This window comes from Triticum aestivum, chromosome 7D, assembly GCF_018294505.1.
Source record: "Triticum aestivum cultivar Chinese Spring chromosome 7D, IWGSC CS RefSeq v2.1, whole genome shotgun sequence".
Taxonomy (NCBI): Eukaryota; Viridiplantae; Streptophyta; class Magnoliopsida; order Poales; family Poaceae; genus Triticum; species Triticum aestivum.
Window position 1 is genome coordinate 490,613,930 of NC_057814.1, and position 14,950 is coordinate 490,628,879.

The following is a 14,950-nucleotide window of genomic DNA, read 5'->3' on the forward strand; positions in this document are numbered from 1 at the left end:
CTATGGCCCCAGGTCTATTTTTCATCATATTTATTTCCGATCTACTATTTTGCAATCTTTTATTTTTAGATCTATAAACCCAAAAATCCAAAAATATTTAGTTATTTTTTATTTAGTTTTATGTATCTCTATCAGATCTCACCTTTGCAAGTAACCGTGAAGGGATTGACAACCCCTTTATCGTGTTGGGTGCAAGTGTTTGATTGTTTGTGTAGGTGCATCTATTGGGGACTTACGCGTTTCTCCTACTGGATTGATACCTTGGTTCTTAACTGAGGTAAATACTTATCTCTACTGTGCTGCATCACCCTTTCCTCTTCAAGAGAAAACCAACGCAAGCTCAAGAAGTAGCACCCCTCCCCTGCTTGCCGGAGAACCTTCCCCGCTAGTCAATTTCAGTTGCAACTCTACACCGGACAGTTCCAACTCCACTGTCAATCGGTTGCAACCCCGGTCGTCGACACTCCATGGTTGCAACCCCTGGGGCACCGCTGCCGCCACTCACCGTCGACGCTCGCTGCACGGGATTGCGTGAATGACGGCCACCAATAAATGCCTTTGAATGGCTGTAGAAAAAAAAAACATCGCCCGTAGTAGCAAAATCCAACAACGATTGCAGCAAAAATACGGTCGTCATCGTCGTGGTGGCAGCTCTGCCATGTTGGATGTAGCAAAATCACTCGTTGGTAGTAGCAGAATCCGACGACGGTTGCAGCAAAAAGTCGCCGCTGGCACGGGGGCCGTAGCTCCGTCGCAACATGGACGTCACCGGATCAAAAACGATGGTAGCGAAAAAAGGTGCTGGTTCCAGCAAAACACAAAGCCAGTAGTAGCAAAAAAAAGGAGGGGTTGGTTTCCAGCAAAAAATGACACCGGATGCAGCAAAAATCCCCGCCGGTTCCAGCATACCATGCAGCTGGTTGCGGCAACCTTGCCCCATAGCTGCAGCAAAAAAAAATCCATGGCTGGGAGGTGGCCTCCCTCGCAGCGTCTTGTGACCGTGGTTCCAGCTTTTTCCTTGGCCGATCCAACAATTTTCACCACGGTTGCAACAACCACTTGCTCTGCCTTGTGGATATCAGCATGGCGGGGAGGTCTTCCCACACAAGGGCCCCGCCGCCGATGAGTGAGCTTTGTGGTGGTTCGCGGCAGCGCGGGAGGAGGAGGAGAAACGCGTCGTTGAAGACGAAGACTGGAGGTAGGGGATGAAGTGGTGGAGAAGATAAGGTATGATAGGGCCAGTCTGCACGGGCCCCGCCGTATAGACACGTCTCAGTAGAGGGCGGTTTCATGGGTGCGCAAGGCCAGCGTGGCACAAAACCGAGGGAATTTTCGTCCGGCGCACCGTACATAAGCGTTTCCTTTTTGGAATTGGCAAGCAAAATCTGAAAACTCCAACAAATATTTCCGGATAGAGGGAGTACCTATTTAATCCTCCATCCCAGTTCAGTACAAGCAAACATGTTGATTTTGGAATTGGCAAAGCAAAACCCATGAACTCCGATGACGGGTGCCAAAATGCCAAACATCCCTTCAACCCGATGGACTCTAAGTCCAGCAACGGCTGGATGTTGCATCGTATCAAATCTGACAAGGCATGCTCGTACGTGTAGTAGTTTCGATCCGTTATCTGGTGCTGTCCTCTCCGCCCCACCCTCCCCCGGCTTCCATCTCCACAAACACGCACAAAAAAGGGGCCAAACTCCACCAGGAAAAGGGTAAAGCGGGGGAAGCCATGGCGCTCTCCAGCTGGAGCATGCGCCTCCCCTACAGCCCCTCCCGCCCCACCCTGAACCCTCGCCGCAGCCGCCTCCTCTTCAGCCCCTCCGTCCCCATCCTGAACCCTCGCCCCAGCCGCCTCCCCGCCACGTCCCACGTGGCCGATTCCGGCCGACGCCGCTGCCTCCGCCTGGGCCGCCCGCCCCATGCGTACATCTCGGCGCCGGCGCCCGGCCCCGACGCCTACCAGTCCCCCTCCTTCGACGCCGCAGAGGCGGCTGCCGATGTGGCCGCCGCCATCTCCTCAACTGACGCCATCACCTGGGCTGGCGTCTGGGCCCTCCTGTCGCAGCACAAGGCCCGCTTGGCGATCTCCCTGGCCGCGCTCCTGGCGTGCACGACCAGCACCCTCTCCATGCCGCTCTTCTCAGGTATGGTACATATATATGCTTCAGCCTTCAGCCCCCCTCCGTCGATGGATGCGGCCTGTTTCTGAAATGTGGTGGTTGGATGTTCACAGGGAGGTTCTTCGAAACCCTGATAGGGAGGGGGTCCGAACCCCTAACGAGGCTCTTGTCCAAAATCGCGGTATTATACACACTGGAGCCGATATTTACCATCGTCTTTGTGATCAACATGACGGTGGTCTGGGAGAAAGTGATGGGGAGACTGCGGAGCCAGATATTTCGGAGGATTCTGATCCAAAAGGTAAATGTTGGAACACAACGCTGTAGTTGCTGCTGCCAAATTTGCAGGTGGAAGTACTTCGCATGACATCTTTGATTGCTTGGTGTATCGCTGTTATGTTGTTATCGAACTTAGCTAAGCATGTTTGGTGTGCTTTTATAGCTATTGCAGTAGATTTATGTTTCCGATTTTGTTAGGTTGCTGTTGTTATCACTTCTGTGGTCTGTGCAGCTGATTTAGTTCGTAGTTGTGCTGAATTGGAAGCATTAAGTGCCATTGTACCAGTAGTGTTTTGGTGATGAGAATTTTGACCACTGCTAAGGGGCTGGTGATTCCAGTACATATGCAAATATGTTGATTGTTCACTATTGCTGCCAACAGATTTGTTTGACATTCCTTTGTTACTTTAAACATCTAACACAATAACTATGAAATTATCTTAGCATTATGATGAAATGGTTCATGAATGCTATTCCATTCCTAGGCTGAACCAGCTCTTAGTACGGTTTTACTGCACCATTTGATGCACTTTAGAGGTGGCAGCAAGCTAGCTGCAAGTATTTATGTTGAGTCAGTCGACTCTGCTTTAGGCATTGTAAACGATGGAGTTATAAGGACTAGAATTGACACAGGTGCATACTGTGATGTGATATGGTTTTATCTGTCTATAGCCATGCACCATGAAGTGTAATAAACTAATTAATCTGCACGGAAGTGATACATTAAGCTCATAACCTGCTAAACTCCTTTGCTATGCAGTCTCATTGCTCCTTTTCTTTTGGTCAAATTTATACTACTTCTCATATGCACATTATGTTATTTAAATGGTAATAAATGCCCTTTTCTTTTCTTGCAGATGGTATTTTTTGATCGTCACAAGGTATGCCAGTTGACATACAATGTTCATGATTATTAGTTGGAGAAAAACATGTCAACCATAAATTTCAAGTTTCCCATCCAATTCAAAAACTTTGTAGTACTGTTAAATATACAATGGGAGGAAGTTAAATGTCGCTTGTTCATATAATATCTGGTAAGATGTTAAATTTTGACATGTGACTATTATTCAACCATGAAAGTAATAGAATTAAATTTAGGCTGTTCGGTGTGTGTGTATGTTAAAGCATGATACACGGTTTATTGAAGATTAAATAAGAACCACATTTCAGTATAAAAAAGGTTACTGAGCAAATGTTGCATCGGATTTTTCACTTTATTTGTTACACATTTTGTGAATATATCTTAGGAAAGAGAAAATATATTGTTTATTTATGTTTAAAAACCATTGTACAGTGGCATGATTTAGTTTGGTCTGTCATAAAATTGTACTGTCTACTCTTTTGTAGAAAGGCATACTTCTCTTCAAATTATGTCAACCAAAAGATGTCTTGATAGATGCACACCTATGTTCTGAGTACTAACAAACTAGTTAGTAGATGCCAAGAAGCTATTCCATTATTTCATCTCTAGCAAGTTATACCATGATGTTTTTATGGTTTTGTGTTACTTGACTTTAGTGTCAGTCATAGACACTTATTTCTATGTACCTTCCAAGAGAGCATAGGAGAACGGTGATATATTGTTGTGGTTGTCTCAATAAATTGGCAGTTATTAGTCTGCTTCATGTCTTGGTGCAGATATCTTAATATCATTTATGGCAGGTCGGCGAGTTAACTGGATTGTTGACATCTGATTTAGGTTCTTTGAAGGGTGTAGTAAGTGACAACATATCAAGAGATCGTGGGCTAAGGGCATTCTCTGAGGCAAGAAATTTTACATTATGAGAATGTAAGCTTGATGCTGCTAAATGTTAAGAGTTTGATCGGTATAGTATAATTATATAATCTCTCAGGGCTAATTGTAATGCTCTTAACTACTCCCTTCAGTTCTACCCATTGTTTACATGTAGCCTACTATTCCATTCATATCATGTACTTGATATTAATTTAATGATCTTACTTACTTGCACTCTGTCTCATGCTGGCCTCATAAAGCATTTTTCTATTCTATTTTCAGATCACTGGTACACTGTGTATACTTTTCACATTATCCACTGAGCTTGCTCCTGTTCTAGGACTCCTCATAGTCTCTGTCTCCGTAATAGTTGGTAATTTTCTGAAAGCTATATGCGTGGGGCATGTCCTTTGTTGTTTATACTGTGTATGACATTTCCTTCAGATTGCTAGAGTAGTTTTCATCATTTGGAAATGTTAAAGCATGTGTTGAAAATGGGCTATTATTTGTGGTAAATAACCATAACAGGTTTGCTAAGGACCTATGTTTGGAGGATGATCCCTCGTATCCTATACCTTTTTAAATTTTGTTTCGAGCCTCTGAAGAACCTGAATATAATCTTGGTATTAGATTTGTGATTTCCCTTAAAGTAACATGTATGTCTTATGCTCAAAGCTTGAATGTCCTTTGTGTTCAGCTAATGAAAATTCTTTCTATTTATGTGTTCCCTATGAGTTCTCAAACCACGTTAATATAGAGCTCCAGGTAAAAAAAAAAACGTTAATATAGAGCTTTTGTTAGAATCATGAATAATTGAGTGCCAACTGCCAACTGATCGTGCATTGAATTATTTGGTTTTTAAAAACAGCCACGAGATAATTTGTGCCTTTGAAATATAAAATTGTCTTTTTCTTTTGATGTTTGTGTTTATCTTTTTGTTAATAATTTATTTTTTGTCAGAGATGATCACCACATTTAATAGGCTTCCAAGACTTTGCTTCTTAGGTCTTGAATAAGTGAATTTGGTTTTCTAGGAAATTAGTTGTATTAAATAATTTCGAGTTCTTTTCCCCAGAATTTTTTCCCTAGGGTTGTAATTAGGCGATTTGGTTTTTGAAAGATTTATTACATATCGCCTTTGACAAGGTAATTTTTCTAACCAGCTATTTTCAAGAGGTCAACTGTCCCCACCTTTAAATCTTACGGAATTGTCCAAGCTCATATATCAGACTGCGTGTCAGAAACATTTTCAGCCATCCGTACTGTGAGTACCCTTTGTCAGAATGCTTATTTGAACTTCTGTTGAACTTTAATATGGTTCTGTTAGACACATGCTCAACTGTTTGGATTATCCCTGTTTAACGCAAACGTACATATGCAGGTTAGGTCATTTGGTGGCGAGAAACGACAAATTTCTATGTTTGACAACTTGGTATGTCACGTCACTTATGGACTTCTTTTTTCTTGGAAACAGTGGGGAACGTCATTATTCTACCGGCCGTAGTTTCTTTGTATCAGATTCCAAAGAAAGGATCCAAACAGAAACTACAGCCCGTAGAAATAATGACGTTCTCAATGTTCCTTTTGCCAGTTCTATATAATAGATAAAATTACAAATTACAAATTACAAAGGAATGATCCGGGCGAAAACTACAACCATAAGAATAATAACTCTCTAAATGTCTGCTGTTAAGGAAATAGTAACTTGTATTTACAGGGGGCCAAAGGCCATTATCTATATACAATGTACAGGTGGCAAATATGCAGGGAGCCCCTTATATTATGGGGAAACTATACAAGCTACATGGAAACGTAATATAACTATTAACACCCCCCCCCCCCCCCCTCAAACTGAAGGTGGATCCACAACACTGAGTTTGAAGAGATGAAGTCCATGCTGCGCTTTAATCTGGGCCTTTGTAAAGAAATTTGCCAACTGTAACTCGGAAGGTACATACTGAAGAGCAATAAAATTATCATGGAAAATAACGCACACAAAAAAAAAATGCATGGTGAGCTCATGCTTCACAGGGTCACGTGCAATACTAATAGCACATGTACCATCTGACAAGAGCAGGGTAGCTGTAGTGACAGAAACGCCAAACTACTAGAGTAACCACGGTAACCAAGTCACCTATGCCGTCAAAAGAGCCATAGCTCACAACTCAGCCTCTGCACTCAAACGGGAAACTGCAATTTGTTTCTTTGTCTTTCAGGCAATGAGAGAACCACCAAGAAAAACATTAAGCAGAAAGTGAACGGCTATCCAAGGGATCACTAGCCCACGTAGCATCCGAATAGATGTGAAGCTGTGACAAACTGGAGTGGGGAAAGAAAAGACAGTGAGAGATCGTGCCATGATATCGGAGAACACAAAGAAGGTAACTATAGTGAACCGAAGTGGGTGCAGAAACAAACTGACTCAAAATATGGACATGATAGGGGATATCTGGACGAGTGACAGCTAGACTGACAAGACTCCCAACAAGATGGCGATAACGTGTCGGATCATACAAGGGGTCACCATAAGAAGCACAGAGGTGAACATTGAGCTCCATGGGTGAAAAAAAAAATACTTGGGGGCCAATGGCCAGTGTGTATATATATATATGCAAGGAACCCCTTATACTGTGGGGGAAATATACAGGCTATACATGGAAACATAATATAACTCTAACAAGCCAAATGGTAAATTAGGCAAAAGCTGGTGGGCAATCGGGATTATGAGAATCAACCACAATTTAATTGCAACTGGTCCTAACAGTTATAGCCCACCTGCAGGTCTACATAAGACCTTGGCACATTCAATCCCCTCCAAAGCATCAACCGTATGCACTGTCCCAAACCCACTAAGGCCAGCATCAATGGTTCACATCTCGCAGCACGAGGGCATGTCTGGGGGCAATGATCCCATCTCCTGTTGTGTACTATGAGGAGATGCACTCGTGTGTCCTTTAGTCAGTATGAGGCTACTCCCAGCCTCGGTTTATGGTGCACTGGTTAGTGTGTCGCACCAATGGGGGCTTATGCAAGTTTGCAAGTGGGCCTTGGTTGTCACTTCTTAGGACCCATTACAATGAAAAAGAAGGTTAAAACTAGTAAGTTCTTTGATTCAAAATAGTGGTAAACTGTAGCTCCTTGAAGTAGTCTCATACATATACAAACTATTTATAAAATCTAGTAAAACTGTGTATAGAAGGTAGTAATTCCAAAATGATTTTTTTACTAGTTAAGTCACTAATTACTATATTTTGTACACTAGTTTAATATATGTTGTGCACTTTTTACTAGGGTTATAGAATAAGCTATTCTACACTCATGCTTAGAATAGGGTTTCTATGCATATGTATGCCTGATAGTTTGTGAAAAGAGTTACAATCCTCGAGGAAATGAGGGTCTAACCTCTCCACCTCTCGCGACCGCGTTGCCCCCGCGTGCGACTGGCCGCGCGGCGACCTCTCCTCCTCCAGCCCCCCCTCTCCCCTTCCTCCCCGCCGTCGTCGCTGGCGCCCACGGCCGCCCTGGCCCCGGGGACGCTGGTGGCGGCAGCCCCCTGACCTTTTCCTCCTGGTGGCACTCCAGCCTGGGGCGGAGCTGCACCGGGGGGGTGCTCCTAGGCGGTGCGGCCTGGCTGGCGGCGGGGTTCCTCATCGCGGCGTGGGCGGGCGGCTGGGCGGCGGCGCTCGGATCTGGGCCTGGGCGGGCCGGCGGCGGGACGGTGCTGCGGCGTGACTCCCGGGAGGTGGGGGAGCGGCGATGAACGGCGGGGGCTGGCGGCGCCATCGCCAGCTTGCTGCAGCGTGGCCGGCGGGGCTTAGCGGGCCCGTTTCGGGCCTGGCCGGGCCAGGGGTGGCCTTGCATGCCCCGCTGCCGTGTCCGGACGGCTACCGTGACGGTGCCGGAGGCCCGGGCCTCTCGCACGACGGCGGTGGAGGTGGTTTCCTCCCGCTTGGCCTTGGTGCTGCTGCTCCCGTCGCTTGGATCTTCTCTCCGGTCTTCTTGGCCTCGTGGTGGTGCTCGCAGCGAGACGGCGTTGGTGGCGGCGCAACCGTGATGGCGCATGGTGTTGGGCGGTGGTTTGGTTGGTCGGCTCCGGTTGGACGGTGGGGTTTGGAGTGCGGGAGAAATCCTTGCCGGTTCGTCCAGCTCCGATGCGGTGACACCGGCGGGTGCCACTATCCCTTCTTGGAGGGTGTCGGTTGTAGCTATCCCCCACCTCCCTCCGCGTACTGGGGGAAACCCTAGGACTTGTCCGGGCAGCAGCGTCGTTGGCGTCGCATCCCTTCTTGGAGGTGCTGCTTAGTTCGCGGTAGATCGGAGCCTCGGGCTGTGGTGGTTTGTTTGGAGGGCGCAGCGGTCGCGGGTCTTCAGCGCTTTGTTGAGCTGCCGCTGTTGGCATTTATTTCTTCTTCTTTTTCTTTGGGCTTGATGTGCTGCTCGCCCCAGCATTGCGATGTGTACAATGGTGGTTTTCTTTGGAATACAAAGCGGGGGGAAACCCTTTTTCGGTAAAAGAGTTACAATAATTTCTAAGTGAATTTACGATCCAAAATTCTACAGCAGAAGTTATGATTTTACTATCCACCATCACATTTGTAAAATTACGTCTGCTTCTACAAAATTTACGATCTACTTAACACAATCTTAGGACCGCATGCAAAATAACTCATTGTACTCAGGCCCGTCCCTGGGGCAGGGTAGCTAGGACGACCACCCTGGACCCTAAACCTCAGGGGCCCCAACTGAGCTATCTCTTAGAGCCCAAGGGCCTATTTACTCAAGTGAAAATGACAGTGAATCGGCAGCAATAGCTTTGCTCATACAGAACAAAGGTCACCTCGCCCGCTCTTCTTTTTCTTTGCAAAAAATAACACGCACATGCCTAGATAGAGCATAAGAAAGCTTCGGAGCACTTACCACCGTCTCTAACAAGAGGGGTTCTTCTTCTTTTATTGAAAAAAGACTCATACTGGCGTGAGCAATATGTCTAAAAAATAAGTATCATACCATTTATTTTGTGGCATTTGCACACTAAAATCAAACATAGCTCCCCATTTTTTTTCATGCATACTACAATCACTTTTTTCTTCACATGAACTAAAAGACACATAGTTCCTTCTATTATTTAGATGCATTATTATTTTGTTTTTTGGATTTTTAAATTTGTCCTTTGCTACTTTTTAAATAAAGGGAGCACACGTTACTCGGACCCGGGTGTACCAAAACAACACCCACACAAGCCTCGCCTAAAAGCCTAGCGACAGTTTCTCAGGTTGTCACAACTATAGAAGATAGGTGAATGGACTAACTAGCCTTCTGCAAGAGCATTATTTGAAGGAGGAAGTGATCGTTAAGACTACGATTGTTTTTTTTACCAGGTTAACTTATTATTAGAGTTTGTTTATCTACCTTTTTCCAATGTTTTGTGACTACCAACTTCTATGGTGTATAAATGGATAGTATTTTTACAGTTCATAGGGAAGGCCTTGAGTTATTGTCTTGCCCTGGCCCCCTGATATGTCAGGGCCTGCCCTGATTGTACTTGCAGTCGCAAGAGTAGAATAGCAGATATTAATTTGAAGACTGAAATGATCTAATGAACCTAAACGCTGACCAAACTTCCCTAAGGAAAAGCCCTGGCCAAACTCAAGAAGCATAGCGAACAGACTTCTCAATGGGACTATAGAGTGTTTCTTTTTCAGAGTATTGCAATGTTCGATTATTCCTTTTGGTGGTTATATTCTTATACCGATGTTATGCTGGTCACACAGGCTTTCTTACCTTGTTAACACATTTTTTTTGTTTGATAGGCACTTTCTTTTCAAAATAGCGGCACAAAGCTAGGAGTGCTGAAAGCTGCCAATGAGTCATTGACTCGAGTGGTAGTTTATGTTTCCCTAATGGCGCTTTACATTCTTGGTGGAAGCAAAGTCAGTGCGGTAAGCCTCTGAATACATTGTGTATAAGATACTAATTACAATTGCCTGACATGCAATACTCTTTTCTAAAGATTGCAACTGCTGCTGTTTAGTTATGTACTCCCTCCATTCCTAAATGTATGTCTTTTTAGAGATTCCACTACAAACTACATACGGATGTATATAGACATATTTTAGAGTGTAGATACTCATTTTGCTCCGTATGTAGTCCATAGTGGAATCTCTAAAAAGACTTATATTTAGGAACGGAGGGAGTAATAAAGTTAGATGCAACGAGATGGAACGTCATGGTTAGATGCAACGAGATGGAGTGGTTCTGTCTCAGCATTTGGTTGGGGAGATAGAATAGGGTGAATTTGATTCAATTTACCTTTCGTATAGGAATGGTGAGGTTATCTCTGTCGTATATACAAATTTTCACATTAACTCACTTGCATTTTTAGCTGCAACTTATTCGAAGTTTAGTTATATTTTATTTGTATTCAACACTTGATCATAAGTTGCACACACAAGAGCAGTAAACGGCCAACGTGTGTATAACATGCGAAAGACATACGTACATTCTATCACAAAATAGATAATGTCACAAACTTAATCAGCCAGGCACCGAACAATGTGTTACATCCATCCTGATCTCGCTAGCTTGCCCTGCTCGCATTGATGATGTGCGCCAGAATCACCACCACCCAGCAGCAGTCGCCCACGACCTGCCACAACCAACGCCGGCTGTGCCCAAGCTCTAGCTGCTGCCACTTGAGAGACAGTGAGGGAGACGGTCTGGCCGACACTGCTCTGCTCTGGTCCCCGTCAAACCGGTCCCCGCCAACATGTCGTTGCTGCTTGGCGCTGCTGCTTGGATGGTGGAGATTCTGAACTAAGCCGGAACAGGTGTCACTGCCTGCTGCTGCTGCTGCTTCGCCGTGCATGATTTGATCCGCCACCTCCTTGCCATTTTCTGGCATGATGTGCTTTTTGCTCTTATAACATTTAAGGTCAAAGCTTTGGCAGAGGGGTTTATATTAGACACATGTACAGTTTTATTGGCTGAGGATGTAATCCAGCCACTTACCGTAGACCTTAGGATGTCTAACTTCTTCCTGTATACAACACTAAATCATCTACAACATTGAAGCCTACTACATAGCTTGAGTTGTTTGCATTGCACTGTTTTTGTTACTGAGTGGTTTACTGCTTACCAGTAGCCACTAGTTTGTTATAAAGAAAGAAAGAAAGGAAAAGACATTTTACTATTGAGCGGGTTACTAGTAGTTTGGAACTTTAGCTAATCTCTTTGACACCACTGTGACATCCTAGCTTAAAGGACTGATAGTACTGCTCATATCAACAAGACGGATCATCTTTTCTGGAAGCTCATCTCCTAAGAACCTCTGAGTTAAACATGCTTGGCTCGGAGTAATTTGGGGATGGCTGACCGACCAGGGAAGTTCCCCTCTGTGACCAGTCTAGAGCCTAGAGGATGATAGCCAGTAACTGGTGCCAGTCTGGGAGTGGTTGGGGTGTTACAACCACTAGCAACAAGCATAGTGCAGTGCTAGACTTTAGCACTTTAGCACCAATATTGACAAGTTTCTCTTCCATTTTGACCTTTAGTTTGAAAAATAAAATGTAAACAATGTTCTCATTGTCTTTTAGGTTTAACATGGTGTTACTAGCCGCATTTTTACACTGCTGAAATATATCATTTCACAAATAACACTACTTGCTTCATCCAAAAATTAATCAATTCAAAAGTGCCTTAGCACCATGTAAGCTTCTGTTGCTGAAACTGATTCTGTACACAATCATTCATTTGTTTTACTTTTTTTTTTGCGAGTATTCATTTGTCTTACTTCGAGAACACATTTTATGTCTATCCAAGGTACATGCACTCAATAGCTTGGCTTTACACTTTCACTCATCAGCATGCATGTTAATTCATGTTATGAATTTCATTGTGCCATGAGGCTTGTATTGTCTGGTTGGAATCAGAAGAATATGATTATTTTACTATTTCAGGGCAAGTTGTCTATTGGAACCATGGCATCTTTTATTGGTTACACATTCACACTGACCTTTGCTGTAAGTAGCAAATCTTGCTTATTGAGTATTTTGTTGTAGCTTCATTTGTTGTTCATTGCATATATATAGGTACAAGATAAAAACATGTATTTTAGGTTCAAGGAGCTGTTAATACCCTAGGTGATCTGCGTGGGACATTTGCTTCTATAGAGAGAATAAATTCTGTTCTGTCAGCAAAGGACATTGATGATTCACTTGCGTATGGTTTAGCCAAAGAACTTGACAATAAAGAAACTGAAGATTCTAATGGTAGAGTGCATGAAAAGGGCACTGTTAACACACGTTACATGTCAGCATTGAAATCTTCAAGCAGCTGTAGTGATCTAGCCTGGTCTGGAGACATTCACCTGGAAGGTAGGATTCCCGTTTTATATATCTATTCAATTAATGCAGGAGTTCCCTCCATATTACATAGATCCATATAATTTCCATATTATGCATTACCATCTGCTATATTCCATTATTATTTTTCCATATTGTGAAATGTGAGTGTGCAGCTTAATTTTCTAAGATTAAGTTTCAGGTTTGAATTTATTTGTAATTTAGTCTATGTTCTGTAATAAGCTCGTCATGGTGTCCCCAAGTTTCACTTGTTTTTGTTGAAAACATAATTTGATGGGGTATGTTTTCTGATAATTTTTGAAGTCTGTTTAACTTTAATGAGAGCAGCTCAATGATTTTCATTTTGAGTTTGTTTGAGATGTCCAAAAGACATCGTTGACCACTGGCATACAACTGATACTCATATATCTGGCAGATGTTCATTTCTCCTATCCACTGAGATCTGATGTGGATGTCTTAAATGGGCTTGATCTTGTAATTGAGTGTGGAAAAGTCACAGCACTTGTTGGCTCTAGTGGTGCTGGGAAAAGTACAGTGGTGCAACTTTTAGCGCGGTACTATGAGGTAAGTACCGCTGTATATCCATAGCAAACATTACTGTTATCTGCTTGTGTTTCATGAATGTAGCAACATCATAGATTTGTTCCAATCTTGCAGCCTACTCAAGGTCGCATCACGGTGGCAGGGGAAGACATTCGTGTATTTGATAAAAGAGAATGGTCTCAAATTGTATCCCTAGTGAATCAGGTATGCTGTATACCAAATCACCTATCTTTTCATGCCATTTATCACTAGTTCATAGTAGTACACATGTATCAGTTATTCCCATTGATTCATTTGAACTGCTAGATTTTGTCGGCAATCATTCCACAATTACTGTAAATAAGGGATACAAAATTTACCATTTCAAAGTTAGTAATTCTGTTAAGTCTTTTTCGTATGAAAATATCAGGACCCTGTCCTATTCTCGGCATCTGTCGGCGAAAACATTGCTTATGGTCTTCCAGATGACGTTGTCTCCAAGGATGAGATAATAAAAGCTGCCAAAGCTGCCAATGCTCATGAATTCATCATCTCGCTTCCACAGGTTTGACAGCCTATCATTAACTGGCGCTAGTTATAGTCTCTTATCTCCGATGATATGCTCATACCCATTTCCTCATTTATTTGCAATTCAGGGCTATGATACTCTTGTGGGAGAACGAGGTAGCCTCCTAAGTGGGGGACAGAGACAGGTAATTTGCAGTCTTAATATTTGCGTTGATGAATGAATGAATGACAATATTGTTGTTACTTTGATTAAGGAATCATTGGTGCTTTATCCTTACTACTGTCAATTTATTGTGTTGCTTTATTGAAACTGAATGAATGACACTTCTTCTGTTGCATTACAGAGAATTGCAATTGCCCGAGCTCTTCTGAAAAATGCTCCTTTTCTAATACTTGATGAGGTACCTCGCAGAAACTGAACCTTGTGTACTGCACAGGCTGCATGAGATATTAATCCTTCTCCGCAAATTTTGTTGGGATGACTCACCTTATGTTCACTCAAGGAACTCATGCTATTTACAGGCTACAAGTGCACTGGACACAACAAGTGAGCGGCTTGTGCAGGAAGCTCTCGATCTCTTGATGAAGGGTAGGACTTCTTTGGTGATCGCCCACAGGTTGAGCACCGTGCAAAACGCGCACCGAATCGCCGTCTGCTCAGATGGCAAGATCATGGAACTTGGGACGCACGCGGAATTGGTCGCCAAGGGAGGCAGTTATGCAGCACTTGTAGGCACGCAAAGGCTTGCGTTTGAGTAAACACCTTGCTAACATTTTTTGTTCCACACATGACGTTATAGGCTGCAACCGGTTTGCGATATACATGTAACAAAGATTAAAGGTTGAAGAAGATTTACGAAATTATACATTAATTGTGCAGTGCATGCATGTAACAAAAGTGAAACTCAAACAAGAATAGAGCACTTTGTATTGTGTGTGTCCTCATCGAGTGCAATGTTTATAGTGAAGCAGAAAAGAAGTTTTGTTTCAAGAGTCAGTGTGAGCTGATCATCACTAGGTATATTGGAGTGGTTTGCTGTGTGCGCTATTAGTCTAACCCCATCAGCATTCTATGCAATGCTCAGCCTAGCCAGACCTAACTAAGATAGGAAGTGATGGAGGACACTGCTCGGTAGCTTGGAAGACGGGTCTGCATGCCGAGAGGAAATTACACATAACAACCTTGTGAGCTAGGGTAACCAGTTGGTACCACATTTGGAACTACTCATGCCGAGGCATCGTCTTTTAGTTTTACCAGTAACACTACTCATGCCGAGGCATCGTCTTTTAGTTTTACCAGTAACACATAGCACTGATCCGTCAGATAAGCTCATGAAAACAGCAAAACTGACCAGTCGGGTCCGTTAGAGCAACTCCAATGTGCTGACCTATTTCGTCTG

The 14,950-nt window shown here is 43.5% G+C and overlaps 1 protein-coding gene across 1 annotated transcript; it reads left to right on the forward strand.

Moving 5' to 3' along the window:
* The first annotated feature begins 1,679 nt into the window (after positions 1-1,679).
* LOC123165510 (ABC transporter B family member 28) lies at positions 1,680-14,529 on the forward strand. The gene is made up of 16 exons (XM_044583169.1): positions 1,680-2,150; positions 2,240-2,427; positions 3,263-3,286; positions 4,068-4,169; positions 4,423-4,513; positions 5,304-5,404; positions 5,522-5,572; positions 9,951-10,079; positions 12,096-12,158; positions 12,254-12,512; positions 12,916-13,064; positions 13,158-13,247; positions 13,453-13,587; positions 13,679-13,735; positions 13,895-13,951; positions 14,073-14,529. The coding sequence occupies exons 1-16, from the start codon at positions 1,736-1,738 to the stop codon at positions 14,307-14,309; spliced, it is 2,148 nt and encodes a 715-aa protein (XP_044439104.1). The 5' UTR covers positions 1,680-1,735; the 3' UTR covers positions 14,310-14,529.
* Positions 14,530-14,950: the final 421 nt, after the last annotated feature.

Excerpts from the sequence above, each read along its gene's own strand:
- LOC123165510 (XM_044583169.1), top strand. The coding sequence starts at position 1,736 with ATGGCGCTCTCCAGCTGGAGCATGCGCCTCCCCTACAGCCCCTCCCGC. Across the intron at positions 2,428-3,262 it reads GGAGGATTCTGATCCAAAAG|ATGGTATTTTTTGATCGTCA; the intron begins GTAAATGTTGGA and ends CTTTTCTTGCAG. Across the intron at positions 13,952-14,072 it reads CTTTTCTAATACTTGATGAG|GCTACAAGTGCACTGGACAC; the intron begins GTACCTCGCAGA and ends TGCTATTTACAG.